This window comes from Mesitornis unicolor, unplaced genomic scaffold (genome assembly GCF_000695765.1).
Source record: "Mesitornis unicolor isolate BGI_N332 unplaced genomic scaffold, ASM69576v1 scaffold968, whole genome shotgun sequence".
Taxonomy (NCBI): Eukaryota; Metazoa; Chordata; class Aves; order Mesitornithiformes; family Mesitornithidae; genus Mesitornis; species Mesitornis unicolor.
The window spans coordinates 130,800-145,611 of NW_010202329.1; the positions used below are offsets into that span (position 1 = coordinate 130,800).

Consider the following 14,812-nt stretch of genomic DNA (forward strand, 5'->3'; position numbering starts at 1 on the left):
TCTTCCTTATCTGTTAATAGCCAACATTGATCATCCTTTACTTTTTCCTCTACTGTTTAAAGATGAAAGCTAGGCTTGTGTTTCAAAATAAGAAATCTATACCATGTTTTGTCTCCAGTAGTTGACACTCTTTAATTACCACATCCTTTCCACAGTTTTTCAATGGAGTACCTTTGTAACAGCTCTTGTTAAGAGCAAGAAGCTTATATTAAGCATTTGTTCTCCATTGGATCAGGTCTTTCCAAGGGAAATGGATGGCTCAAGGTCCCAGTGGTGAATATTACAGCCTTTAGCTCATGGGTGTCTGATTCAAAGCAACCTGGGTTGCTAATGACGCAGCCTTTGGTAGCACTGAGCGCCGATACGTAAGCGAATTGATGTGTAAAGAGCTGCCTACGTAATTTCATCACCTTCAAAGTCGTCGTCAGTCAGACCTGCCAGGTCAGCTTCTAACGGCTGTGATTTATTAATGTTTTTGGCATTGCTGTGATTCATCCTGATCCTACAGTGTGTCCATTGAAGGTTGCCCAGCTATCAGATGTGCCTAGGAAAATGTGGAGGAGGAGCAAGAAACTGAAAATAGCAGGGATAGAGAAATATATGTCCCATAGCCCATTATAGACTTTTTTAAGATGGGAAGAGGCATTGGTGTATCCATCTGAGTGGACTGCTCTGGGGTCCAGTTTGACCATTGGCTTTTGATGAGACTTTGTCTCTGTACATGGTAGTAACATCCTTCAATGCATTAATTTCAGTGAAGAGTAAGATGTGCAATGTAACTGATGGGTAATGGGGTTTGTACTCTTTTCAGTTTTTTATGTCATTTACTAAGTGCTGATCTTGCATTAAGATGTCACTGTCAAGCTCGATAGTGTTAAGGAGGAAAAGAGTTGCTAAGTTTTCAGCAAGTCAAAGGATTCTCGGATCCCTGGGTGCTTTCAGTAAAAACCTGTTGGAGTAAAGGGTGACTAAAAATGTTTTTAATCTTGGCTTTTTGAAATTTCTCTTTTGAGAGCTACTGTAATAAATCGAAATTATCGATCTAGCCTGTAGCATTCCTAAGATTCCCTCATTTAAGAGTGGAAACTGCTCTATTACTCAGAGCAATAACCCAACACTTGGAAATCTCTCATCAGAGACTCCTGGTCCACACATGTAGACAGGCATTTCACAAAGATTTCTGTTTGTTTATGGATCTTACATCAGCTGAGATCTCAGCAATGCTTTTCTTAGTAATTATCTGCCTTTCTTCCCCCACTGCATCATATGTGGCCAGTGCCAGCCATCTCAGCATCGACAGATTGAACATCATTCCACCTCTTACTGGACCTCTGCAAAGAAACAGACCCTAATATCAAACAGACTCCAATAATTTTGCATTCTAGCATCTGTGGTAGACTTTATGGGTCTATCCATGGGCTTACATGTGGGTTGTGTATAGATGATTCTGTATTTTAAATCCCCTATGTGAAAGAGAGAGTTAAATACAGCTGTTGATACAGCCAGTCCTGAGTATCCACATCAGAAAAAATCTCTTGCCAGGGTTAAGTATTTCTCAGAGCAGTGAAGGTTTGAGTGATCAATAAATAGTTGCCAATGAATGCTTCATATCATTCTCAAAAATATCCTAAAATCACAAATCCTGGTTAATTAGCACTAGCTTTTTTCCATATGGTTGGCAAGAGCTGCTGAGTTCCAAGGCAGTTTCTCCCTATGTTTTGCCTTTTATGCATTTTCTTATTACCTTTCCATTAACAGAATATTTCTGTTCCACCTTCTTTTTCTACAAGTGCTCCTCAGAAGCATTCGCACAGCTCTGCAGCTCAGTTCCTCCTCATTCTCCTGGGGTACTAATTTCCCGCTAGCCTATGCTGGTAGTAGATTACTAACCTCTTCACTAACTCGCTGGCTCAGCCGCTGTAACCAATGAGCAGCACCTAATCATTGCCCATCTGCTCCAGCAAAGGAGTAGCTGTGGGTTCAGTGCTCCTCACTTACGGCCGGGTGCTCAGACCCAGAGCCGGAGTTGCTCTTTAGCAGATCAAAGGGAGTCCTTACTCCCTTGTGCAAGCGCATGGTCCCATCTAGCCCTGAATGATTAGCGTATTTATAAATTAAAATAAATACGAGGACTGAACCGGCCCAGGGGAACTCTCAATCCAATCAAATTAGCCTCATATATCCGCCCCAGAGCAACTCCTCAGAAGCCCTGCCTTCGTGAAGCTTCATTTGTAAGCACTACGTGCTGTGTACTTTAGAAAAGTTTTATAATTACTTGCTGTTCCGGCTGCTGAGCACTTCTAAATGTTAGATATTAAGGAATTGCTGTTTCAGTCAGTGAACAAGCTCTGAACATTAAGTGTGCTTCACGAGAAGTTTTTTTCTCAGCCATTACACATCTCTGAAGGCATTTTTTTTTCAAGTGGATGCTTTCCCAGCTGTTGATCATCTCTGTTTCTTCTGGCTGAAGAGAGGAGGAGGAAACTGGTGATAGTGTGACATTGGATAAAGGCTTTATCGCTATGGAGGGAGATGGGCACATGACTCACAAATGCGGGCGTTGAAATCATTCTACAGGTCATCCTGAGGAAGTGCCAATAAAACCTTTATCTTATCCCATGGGTGTTTCTGGACATTTTTGTGTCGCATATTTTACGGAAAAAATATTCTAGCAGTGTTTTACAGAATTCTTTAGAGGGATTTTGGTACTGTTTTTATATCTTTCCACCACTAGAGCTTGTTACCTTGGGAAGAAGCAGCCTGCCTTTGCCATGGGTCAAGAAGATACTTGGCTGATACAGTGAGTGGTACCAAGTGCTTGGTGAGAACTGGAAACCCAAATTCAGCAGGTGTTTTTGAGGCAGCGTTGTAAATGGTGACAGCAGTGTTTTCTTTCACAGAGTAGCTCATCCATTATCAAAAACATGCCTCAAATACAGAATGATGTTGAAATTTAAGATGCATACACTCAAGACTATAGAATCAGGTGCTGTGGTTCCTATTTCCATCGATGCCAGATTGGTGGTGCAGTGGTTTACAAGAGATTTGGAAAAGCGTAGATCAGTTCCGTATGCCCATGTGTGTGTCACATAGCCCCTCATTCATGTGCTAAATTGAGATAGCCACGTCTGCAGTGGAATGGAGAAGAGATGTAGGAGTGCATGGCCCTCAAGCCCCACTGCAACAGATGGGATAGAAATGGAGCATGGACAGTCAGTCCCTCATTTCAGTCCTAGAAGATCGCATGGTGGCAGATGTGACTGTCAGAGTGACCCTGATAATTCTACATTTGGGAGTAAGGAATTCAGTTTATGGTGGAGTTTAGTGCTTTCTGAGGATGTTGGTTGTGGCTCCAGTGAAGATAACGCTGCTGAGAATGCAACTGAGGCAATAGCGCTCAAGCGAGATTTACGTTACAGTTGTGCAGTTTGCCATGTGGGTACCCACGTGTGGATGTGTGAGCATAATAGATGAAAAAACGGTGACGTTTTCTTTGATCGCCGTAATCAAAGTCATTGAGCATCATGGACTTAAAATATAAAATCTAAAAGATGTACTGGAGTTCTCTGTGTATTTTTAGGCTGGAAAAAAAAGAAGAATCCCTTCACTTGTAAGCTACAGGATATAGTTATTTACATGTATAAAATATGGAATATAATGCTACATAACAACAGGATGCCCAAAGATTTTGTTCTGGGTGTTTCCCCTGGGTAGCTCAGTGATCTGCGGGTAAATGGCATGGACAGCTCATGGGCAGAACACGAGGCAACTCTTAGAAGTTGTCTGAAGGACCAGGGAAAATCGGGTGGTGTGAATCCAGAGCCAGAAGGAGGTGGTCCCCATCGCCTGGTTTGATGCATCAGGAACCAGTGGGCTGGCTGGAAATGAGCTCTTTCTCTGCAGCCCCCCATGCAGAGCTCTCAGATCCTGCCAGCGGAGTTGTAGGGCTTTTGTTGTACAGCTGCACATCCCACATCTGCTCAGAGGCCGTTTAGAGAAGCGTAGACTTCTCGATCAGGAAAACTTTCCTGGCATCTATCATCTCCTAGAAAAGCTTTGATGTGTGCAAGAATTTATTCTCCATTTAACAGAAGTGAAGGCGCTGAGACAGTCAATCACATGCGAAAACTTTGTCAGGTACTAAGTGTCAGATGGAGAAATGGTGAAAATAATGGCATTTCAGGTGTCATTAATCTAAGGCATAATGGCATCTTTAACAGCTAAATGAACGCTGCAGCTGAGGTGATTCAGGTGTCTTTGCATATAATCACGCTTTCAAATAAATTGCAAAGTTCAATCCGGTGTGTATTCATTTTGGGATGTCCCAGAAGTGTGTAAACTACAGTTACTTCTTATTTACAAACTGTAAGATTTATTTAGTAGGAACTCTTCAAATGGGAATAGGCTGGGCTTGAGTTATGAATTGCTAAACCCATCCATCTATCACATTGCTACACAAAAATCACTCTTTAAATGCATGGAGGAAGTATTCCACCATTGCAAAAGCGTTAAACGCCTCTCTTTTGACACAGCAAGAAACCAGCGAGGAAATACATGTAAAGCATTAGGCAGTATTAAGATTTTACAGAGTATGCCATCCAAATGAAAACCCATAATCAAAATAATAATCATCAGGGGAACGCACTTGCTTTCAAAGTGATCATGCAAAGTAGAGCACAGAATATGTCCTAAGTAATAAAAAATGGTGATTTCTGTTCAAGAGGTAAAAGGAAAGTCTGGCACTTGAGGATGTGAGTGCTTTGTACATGATCAGGTCGAGATGGATTTTCTCAGAAATGGACCTTCGTGTATTGTGCATTAAAAAAAGGGGGAAAATTGAAGCTGTTATGTGATGAATGCATCCGAAGGGGTGAGGAAGCTGGGGCTGGGTTCCTGAAGCCAGGAAGATGCCTGTCTTTCTCTTCATTTTAAAATTATTACAGCGTAGGGTTAGGTTGAAGTCATACTCTGTGAAATACCAAGACTTTCTACACTGTGGAAAGATATTTAGAAAGGTCCAGAAAAGTCGATGTATATTTTCTGATGCAAATAATTTGTACTTTTTAAAAAATAATTTAACTGGAGGATAGTCCAGCAAATTTCTTGCATGTATTCTTTTGATTTCTGATGTACTTAAAGAACTTGAATGCAAGAGGAAGAGTTTCATCGTATCTTTTAGTGTTTGTTATTCGAGTTATCTTATGCCTCCTGACTTCATAGTGTATTTTACTTGCTGTAGCTTTGTTCTTTCTATTTGGTCTCAGCTGCATGGGTTTTTAATTTCCAAAACGTGCCTCTAACTTGAGACTAATCTTGTCATTTTGCTATTTAATTGTGTTAACTTTGTAATGGTCTCCATGCAGCATATATGAACTTCAGTTACACACTTTCACTGCTAAGGATTTATGTGATTTTGATGGTGAACATATACAATAAACCTTGCTTTTCTTTTTGGCTGCTCTAATTTTGGGCTCTTTGGTCTTCATGAGCTGCACTGGCCTTAACTTTGGTTGGTTGGGATCAAATCCATCTTGCAGTGGGGTCAAATCGTACTTGCAAAACCCTAAAAAACATGTAATGGAATAAGTCTATTTTGCTTTCATCAGATGCAATATCCTGGGTTTTATCCCTCCGCATAGCGTTCCTGGTAACAGCAGCTGACCCATTTTGAATAATTCCAGTTTCTATGCTCTGAAAAAGTTGTAGATTGGCAAAAGCCTTGTGTTATAGCTGCATATAAATAGCTGTATTTTCCAGTGGCTAATATGATTCACTTCATTTGCCTTCTTCAGCGAAAGTAATAGCTCTCCCCTTTCCCTGTTTTCCTCTTTTCAGAAGTAACAGTTTATTCAATGAGGTCGTGCAGATGAACTTTGAAATAGCCAGTTTCAGCAGCCTTTCTGGAACGCAGCCCATCACCTGGCAGGTGGAATACCCTCGGAAGGGGACAACAGACATAACCTTGTCTGAAATCTTCATCTGCCAGAAGGATCTTGTTGGGATTGTGCCACTGGCCATGGTAAGACACCGTTTCAGCATGCTGCTCCATCCAAACTGTATGTGCTCTGAGAAAACGTGCGCCAGGCTTCAGGGAGAACTACAAAGGAGTGCCCCAGCTCCTATTTTATTGCTGCATAGGGCTACTTGCTAAAATCCTACCTGCATTTAATGGTCTGTACACATCACACGATTTCAGTTCTTGTGAACTTAGCACAGAGGGAAGGGATGCTGCCACTTTAAAAGTTGTTCTCAGACTTTAAATCCTGAATTTCTGTCATGCAGGGTTCCCTGCAGGCTGCCAGCTGGTACCACAAAGCCAAGTAGTTTTGCCTTCCCATTCCTAATTGCCATTACATGGCTTGAATTTGCAAGCTGTAGAGCACCTTTAGAGGCCCTCGAGCGCCTTCTGCTAAAGACAGAGTTGTGGGTCCTTAGGCAGAGGCTGATTCTAATTTCACTGGCTGTTTCCCTAATAGTGTAAGTACCTGTGGTTTCAAGGAAGAAACAGAAAATAACAATAACCTAAATAGTATGTTTTTTAAAAATTAAGCATAGACTTTCATGTGGAAAAATGCCGTGAGTTAAAATCTACTTGCTCTGCTTGGTGTTGTAGCACCAGTTGTGGGCTGCCTACCTCCCTGTGAAATCATACCCATTACCCATCTTTACAAGGCTCCCAAATGTGGTTTATGGAAGCAGTGTCTCCTCCTCTTCCTCTGGCCCAGTGAAGATGCAGTTATTTCTGAAAGTGATGCTGAGAGACTGGGAACACTGAGACTCAGCAGTCAGGGCCTCCTCCTGTGAGCGAACAGCCTGAGGTTAAACCCTGCTCCAAGTCAAGAAAACAAGAAATTTCACCAGGGTCTCCAGCATCTCAGGTGCATTTTATTTGCTGTGAGATTTAGATACATGCTGAGAACCTTTTCCATGCTTACAGATAGAGTAGGCACTGAGCATTTATTTGGAAGTCCTGCCTGAACCTCAAGAAAGGGAGAAGCACAAAGCTGCCCGCTAGCTAGAACAGGACTAAGTGACAATTCAGTAGAGGAACTGCTCACGTTACTGTTAGTCAACGTTAGAGCTCAGGGTCTGGAAGAAGGGGAATTTGGAAGCAGATTCACAAAATCCACTTGGGAATTTTACCTCTCTTGTGCATAGGTGGTGAGATTCTGGCAGTCTTGTTTTTGAGCAGCGTTGAGTGGTTTGCTCAGATAATTGAGATAATCAGATGAGCTTTATTTCCTGGAAGTCCTTGTCTTCAATATATTCTTCCCCTTTGGAGACTAAAACTGCTGCTCATCTCAGATGAGGTCATGCCCAGCAATTTCCTGATCTGAATCTGTTAAGTCAGGAGAAAGCCAGTGCTAGGTTCCAGATCTGAGAGGGAAATAATTGTCCTCATTACCTGGAGTTGAACAGGGGATGCATATTTGAGCTTCTGTTCTCTGATGGCTTGAGAACGTGCGTAAGGAAGGCTTTTCTGGTCAGATTTTGTTTTGAGATAGATGCCTTCCATGGTATCAAATAATAGGCATCTCAATACTGGCAAAATGAACATCTTGGTCGTTTTTTGAAAGAGTTTATCAGCTGCTTCTCTATCCCATATTTGAGGGAATCAAGATATTTTTTGTATCTCATATCAGAGTCTAATACCTTTGCACTTGTTTAAAAGGTTTGAGATTTACTTGCAGACTTGTGTCTATTCTAGCTTAAAATCCATCCATTTGCAAGGGGTCCTTTAAGAACTGGAGGTCTAAATTAATGAGTTTAGTGGTATATAAATCATATGAGGTAAGATCCTTTATTCCCAACAGATGGACCATTAGGCACTCTGGGTTGTGCAAACCTTTCTCTTCACAAAGCTCTCTGGTGTTTGTTTATCTCATTTCTGTGCCTTGTGATAACACTTGGCTGGAGCCAAAATACACTGTGCTAACAGAATCCAGTCGGCTGGGATACCAGTGCAAAACTGGCTTTGCTGGCAGGATATTAGTAGATAAAAGGAATTTTCAGCAGCTAACATTGCGTATCCAGCCAGGGCGTTTTCTTCATTTAGGCATTAATCTGTGGCTGAGCTGATTACCTGGCAGGTCTCCTGTTCAGAAATAGGAGTCACGCTGAAAAGAGAGAGGGTGGTGCTGTATGTGCTGAGAAATCAGACCACACTCTTCATCTCTGCACACTGTAGAGCAACATCACATCATTGTGCACAGAAACTGGGTCTCAATATTTATCAGCAATTGTGTTTCCTAATCGTTTAGAGGCTAAAGTAGATTCTGTTGATTGAAGCGTGGAGCGTTCCTCCAGCAAAACTGTTAACATCACAAGTAAAATCTGTCATTCAGGAGTGCTAAACGTGGCCAAAAAAGGGAAAGAAGGCGCTGCCCAAAGATATTGTACTGAATTAGGATGTAGGATCTGATGGGCATCCTAGTCAGTCTTTAGGGGATGAAAGCAGCAAAGTTTTGCTTGGTTTGAGTGTGATGCAAAGGTTGTATCTGACTCACAGAGTAAAACATGCCTCATGTGAGCCATTCCAAACTTATGAAGCAAGAAGGATCATGTATCTTTTATTGCCCTATGCCCAATTGCGTTACAAAGCAGTAGCAAGATGAAAAACAAGTGGGCCTTTGAAAAGGTTAGTGCAATTGTTGCTACGGTATCTTGGAATGAAAGAGGTTGAAGAATTGACATTGTCAGTAAGAACTGAACCTGAAATTTTAAAAGAGCCTTAAAGGGCTTGGATCAGTGGAGCAAGTGGTAAGATCCAGTTTCTGGAGAATCAATGGGAATTCATCACAGAGTCAAAAGAGAGGGGTTTATTAATATATAATAATATATATTAATATATCATCATAATAATCCATATTCTGTGTGCCTAGCTACTGGCCTAAATAGTGTGAACAGGTAAGAAACAACACCCCAATGATGCTGCTACAGTGGACACTATGGTGAAATAAAAGGAGGCAGAGTGATCCTACTACTGGGCTGAGAATAGGTTTTTTCCCAGAAAAAATGAGATGTAAATTTGAGGGAAGTACATTTTTTTCCTGAGCTCGGAAGTTAATCAGTCTGAGTAATTTTGGAGGACATTTCACCCTTCAAGGTATTTAGAGAGAAAAATGAGACGTAAAAGTTAGGAAAATGTAATTCTAACGAGTCCTGTTGCTGTCAGAAGATATATCCCACTGTCTGATGACAGGCGAGATCTGCCCCAAAGATCGAATCTTCCCGTAGAGAAAACCCACTCTCTGAGTTGTGCCCTGTTCTGCTATTTCTGATTTCATGTTACTTGTTCCAGAATCAATTAGTAAAGTGCTTTCATAGGAGTTTAATTAATTACCTGCTAAGCTGCTTTTGAAAACCTCCTCAATTAATCACAGGTAACCTCAGAACTTGCCAATTAAGGTGTACAAGGTTGCTTAACTTATTTCCCACATTTCCCTCAGATTTCTATCCTGTCATGAGCAAATGCAGCCAACTCTATTGATTTTACCACTTGCCTGGAATAAAAACCCAATATTGTTCACATCTATAGCACCTCCATACACACAAACCCCACTGAAGAAGCCTGTGTGTTTGTGTTTAACGTGGGACCACGTTTTAGGAAATTTAGCAAGATTTCTTTTCCTGCCTTGAGCTGATAATATGTATTTTTAATACCATTAAATTTTGCTTTGGGCTACGTAGAAGACCTGTGTATAAGGTCACTGATGCACATCAGCATTAGACAAGAACTCCTTCCTGGGAGCTACATGGCCAAATCAATGGTTTCATGTCTTTGCAAGACCATCTGGACACTGAAGTAGTCCCTCAATAGCAGGATAAACTCCCTTAGAATTAATTCATCTCTACTGTGACTTGCATCAAACCCAGATATTTAAAGTGCTGGAGCATAAACCCAATGTCAGGAGTCTAATGTGAGAGTTCTAGTCTGAAATTACTCCAAAAGACATTTGTCACCATGGGAAGCCATCTAACTTGCTCGTCCATGCACATTTCCTCTTTAAAATAACACTGGTACTGAATTTTCAGTGGGTCTTTCAGGCGTCTTTCTTCAGGCTCTATAATCCATGAATAACTGCTGACAAGCAAATTGAAGTTGAACTCGAAGGTCGTCGCTGCAGTTTCACACCTCATGTGCTCAGAAGTTTGTCTCTTCTCCCCAGCTGTATCAGCGGGTCTAATAAAAGGTATAATCTGTCTCTACACATCCTGCCTTTCTACTGGTGTAAACTGCATCTTTTCCTTGTGTAACAGCATCCTGTGAGCTGCTTGTTAATCCAAGCTCAGAGTTTTAATGTAGGGTGCCCTGGCAAACCCAGCAGTGATGTGTAGCTGAGGTTCTCCTTGGCTTCTTGTTAGGCAGTACAGCTCCAAACCTGCCCTTTGCTCAGTGGTAAGTGGTTTAATTAGGAAGGGAGTGGTTTGTGTGTACTTCTCTTTACAATCAGAATTTGATGCATTGGCAGTTCTGATGCAGAAGTGAATGGACATCTAAGATGCAGAGCTGTGACTCAGCCAAAATAGTTTTTTGACATTTTTATATGTGCTTTCCATTAACTTGCTTTCCATTAAAACACAGATGATTGAAAAGTTAGCTCCCATAGCAATGTTTGTTTCATATACACATTTATGTGTGCCATTCCTTAAAGTAAAGATTTTTTAAGGTATTTCATTGTAATCACGTCCCTGTAATACCACTTTCCAATATGGACATAAATAACTGGAGCTTTCATCCCTGCACAGCCTGTGAGTTCACACTGTAAAGTTCTCTCTATTGCAAGGTTGCAGAAGTGCCGAATTCTCCCTCCTGTTAATCTCTGAGTCTTGATGAAGTGGGGGCAACAGGCACTGAGGAGCTTTCCAGAAGATGAAACCTGAGGCCATACAAACACATCCATTTCCTGATTTATCACAAACACATGAACAGATAATCTACATATCAAACTTTTCAACTGATAGGTGTTGTCTCAGGTAATCTAATGATGAATCACATCTAATAGACAACGTGAGCTCAAGGAAATTTCTTTGATGTAAAACTACCCTATGACTATTAGTAGTACTAACAGGGACAACTTAAACCAGCTGTGAAGCCCCAGGTAATACCATGAAGTCAAGTGTCTTTAGAGTTTACTTACAGGACTTGAGTCCTCTGTGTGAAAAACCAGGGTTATAGGCTTCTGGTGATAAGGGAGAAGCAGTAACCAAGATCACTTATATGTCTACAGTTTCCATCCTGGCAGGTTGCAATTGTTTAAACGAGGATTGCATTCCTTTCTTTAGATTTATGCTGGATATAACTTCACTCAAGTTTGTGTCATTGCTCTGTATTTATACCAGATGAATGCAGGAGACCGCATACCTGCCTGTAAACGGGCCGTGTCACGTAGTGCGCTGAGCTGTGAGTGCCAGTGCGTATCGATTCATCTTATCTGTTAGGAGTTGGCTTTTTTCTTGTCTGCCCACCAGGAAACAAAAGCAAAAAAAAGGATGAACTGTTGTTCATTGATCTGAAATTGGTCAGAAGATGCAGACAACATAAAGAATTCAAAATGGCTCAATTTAACAGTGCCTTTTTAAATCCCAGTCATCATTTCTACAACCGCTTTTCCCTCCAGCTTCTGTTTTCCTCTTCTTCACTACAATCACATTCAGCCCTACCTTTTGCAGGAAATGAGAATGGATCAATAAGGCTATCTCAGCTGGCTGGAATTAATTTTTCCATTGGATCAAGTTGTATGTCATTTTCTATGCAGCACAACAGTATGTATAATTTCCTCTTCCAGCATCCTTCATATCTGACAATGCTGTTGAATGGATTATTTTGATATTTTTAAAATGCTGGGGAGAGGTGGGTTCAGCTAGCATCCAGATTTTTAAAGTGATCTGTAAAAGGTCTCTGCTGTGTAGAGAGCTTTTGCATTTCTTCACTAATTTTCCTGCCTGTGTGAGAGAGATATCAATATGTATGCTCCTCAGCCTCGACAAAAAAACTGCAGAACAAGGAGAATGTGAAGTGAGACAGCCAGCAACTCGGTTATTGGATGCTTGATGTCATGGTGATAACTAAATGCTCTCCTCAGAGAACGTCTCGCAGCACGAGATGCTGTACAGACGAATGACAAGCAAGTCAGGATCCTCTTGAAAATCCTCAGTCCTCAAACCAAGCTGATGAAAGCCAAGGTGGTGTTCAAGGTTGGATGAAACAGCTCCATGAACAGGGACAGGGCAGCTGACACTGGGACATAAGGTCACTCTTTTGCCTTAACATATTGGGCATAGGGATTCGAGATCCCCCAGCCAGTCCATGCTTGATCACTTGAGCACGTTAGGACTGTCCTGGGCTCCTTCTTCTCACAGCATGGCACAGGGCAGGGCTGCATGGAGACAGCCAAGTGCTGGTTGTCAGCATTGCAAGTTGGCCTGAGTCGAGTCCACATTCTGCAGCAGATAATTCTGGTATTGGTTCATGGCACTGCGTGTGTCACACGTGAAGTCTGGAGATTCTTTTGTTCCTGTGATTTACTGGGCAGGGTTTTGGGACTGCTTTAAGTTTTGGCTCAGGTTTGTTATGCTGCTCCGTCAGAAGAGACATCTTAAATAACAGTTTGTGTTTGAAATGACAGCTGATTAAAATTCTGATTGTTTAACATAACCACAAAGGCAAATTCACAGCTGCTGCACACATGTGAGCAGAAACCACGCAGAGACATCATAATGAGAAAGTGAGCTCTGGACCCAGATGATAGTGCTTCAGCAGGGCATTCCAGGGCTGGGTATTTTCATGCTGTAGCTGCTGAGGACTGCATTCGTCTTATGTGCCCTCCACTGCTGCTTTCACTGCCAAATCAGATGGAAGAGGGCAGAGAAGCACTGCTCAGCAGGAGCAGGAGTCCAATTTCAGAGGCTGATACTCTGCACAAGTTTACAGCTGAAGCAGAACTGGAATTTGAAGGCAGAGAAGTCACTCAGTTGGAAGACTGTAGCCTGCGTTAAGCAATTCAGACTTTGACCAGGGTTCACCCATGGAAAATGCCGTGCCTGACTCTGAAATGTCCTGCAGCACTGCTCTTCTGCTGCGAAGGACTTGAAAGAAATGGAAGATGGAAGAACATTGCATGAGTTTGTTCATGAGGTGCTGGAAGGGGAATTGAACTCAGCACTCTTGATGGCTCGCTTATACCCTCTCCTGTGGCAGTTAATACACTGGTTTTCATCTAAATGAGTGCTCTCGTTAGCTTTAGCTAACAAGCAGTTGTCTTAACTGATAAATAACAGTCCAGGCACTGCCCAAACTCATTCCAGACAACAACCATTTGTGGTTCACCCTAGAGAGTAAGCGGCCTCCACCTTCTCATGCTGTCACTTAGAAGAGATGCCAGGTTGAACAGTGACAGTGAGCAGATCAGGTATGTTTGCACACACAGCGGTTGCTCGGCCAGTTTGAGCATTAAGTGGGTAAGCTGTGATCCCTGCTGAAAAATAGCAACTATTTATCTTAACGGGCAACTTCTAGTGATGATTTTGATCTGTAAAGAGAGTTTTAACATTTCTGGGGAATACCACCTCCTTCACAGTCAGGTAAAGTACTCAACAGAGTCAGGAATTGTTGAGGCTGGATTCTAATTAATGAGATCCTGAGGTGCTCCAGCTTGGGCAGTGAGACTGTCTAGACAACAAGGAGATGCTTTACTTTAATGGAAGATAATGAGTGAGCACAGGGAAAAAAATCACCAGCACTTTTTTAAGCCTTAGTGTTATAATGAGCTACCCCAAGCATTAAAAAACCCCAGCAGCCTTTCACTTTTGGTTTGCTATTAGGTGCATGTTTGCTGTAGCCTGCTCTCAGTTTACAGTTCATTATCCAGCCCAACTCCCAGCACTGAGAATGTTTGTCCTGGAATTCATTAGGAATTTGTACTGCAAACTCAGTCTGTCTGCTGGAGGGAGATAAAACACTAAAACCTAGGACAGGGTTCAATATAATCCTGGGGAGAAAGCCCCGTGCTTCTGGCTCTTCCTCTTTGCTGCTGTAAGGACATGGGGAGCAGCTATGGCAATGGGATTTGATGGATTTGATGGATCCCAGTATCAAAACGGTAGCAAGATTGCACCAACGCTTGGGCTACCAACAAAACCTGCTTTGCTAGGCATGCACAGGGCTTTCTGCCGTGCCCAAGCTCTCCAGATTGAGGCACATGAGTTAACTGACCAAAACCTGTGCGCTGTGGCAGTGGCCCCATTGCTGTGGTGCGTGCTTGGGACCATAGTTAAATGGCAGGGCCTGGCAAAGTAAATTGGCACAGACAGTGAACTTAGCAAGACTGCTTTTTCCCCTCAGAAACAAATCTTGCCTTATATTTAAAGCACCAGCGCCATAGCGTGAGAATCAGCAAGCCAGCACATGGGTGAGAGGGGGAATTTCAGCGGGCAAATGGAAACAAAAGTGCACTGACATTAATTTTAATCAGGTCCCAGTCATCTGATTTGTCCTCTGTAGTTTTTTTCTCTAGCAAAGCTGATAGTCTTTCTGCAAGATGTGTTACCACGCAGAACAATGATATAGGCTGTAATGGTGTAATTTATTGCTGCAATTTGCTTTTGGAAATCCTCTATTAGTGAAAAATAGCGACAGCAGAGGTTTATTAATTGCAGTGGTTGCATATTGAATGCTGACTGTCACTGTCAAGATTAGTGACTGTGTTGTACTCTGCTCCGCAAGGCCCTAGAGGACCAGAGCTGTTTGGGAGGTTGTGAAATGAGTATTTTGATTAAACTAAATAAGTGTAAAAAAAATAATTCAAGTTCA

General features: G+C 42.0%; 1 protein-coding gene across 1 annotated transcript in view; it reads left to right on the plus strand.

Moving 5' to 3' along the window:
• The window catches only part of LOC104545257 (transmembrane protein 132C-like), a gene marked incomplete at its 3' end in the record, with an annotated part of 125,505 nt that overhangs the window by 94,886 nt on the left and 15,807 nt on the right, over positions 1–14,812 (plus strand). Inside the window, exon 4 of the mRNA XM_010190345.1 lies at positions 5,836–6,019. Within this exon, the coding sequence (XP_010188647.1) occupies positions 5,836–6,019 (184 nt within the window). The remainder of the gene's footprint in view (positions 1–5,835; positions 6,020–14,812) is intronic.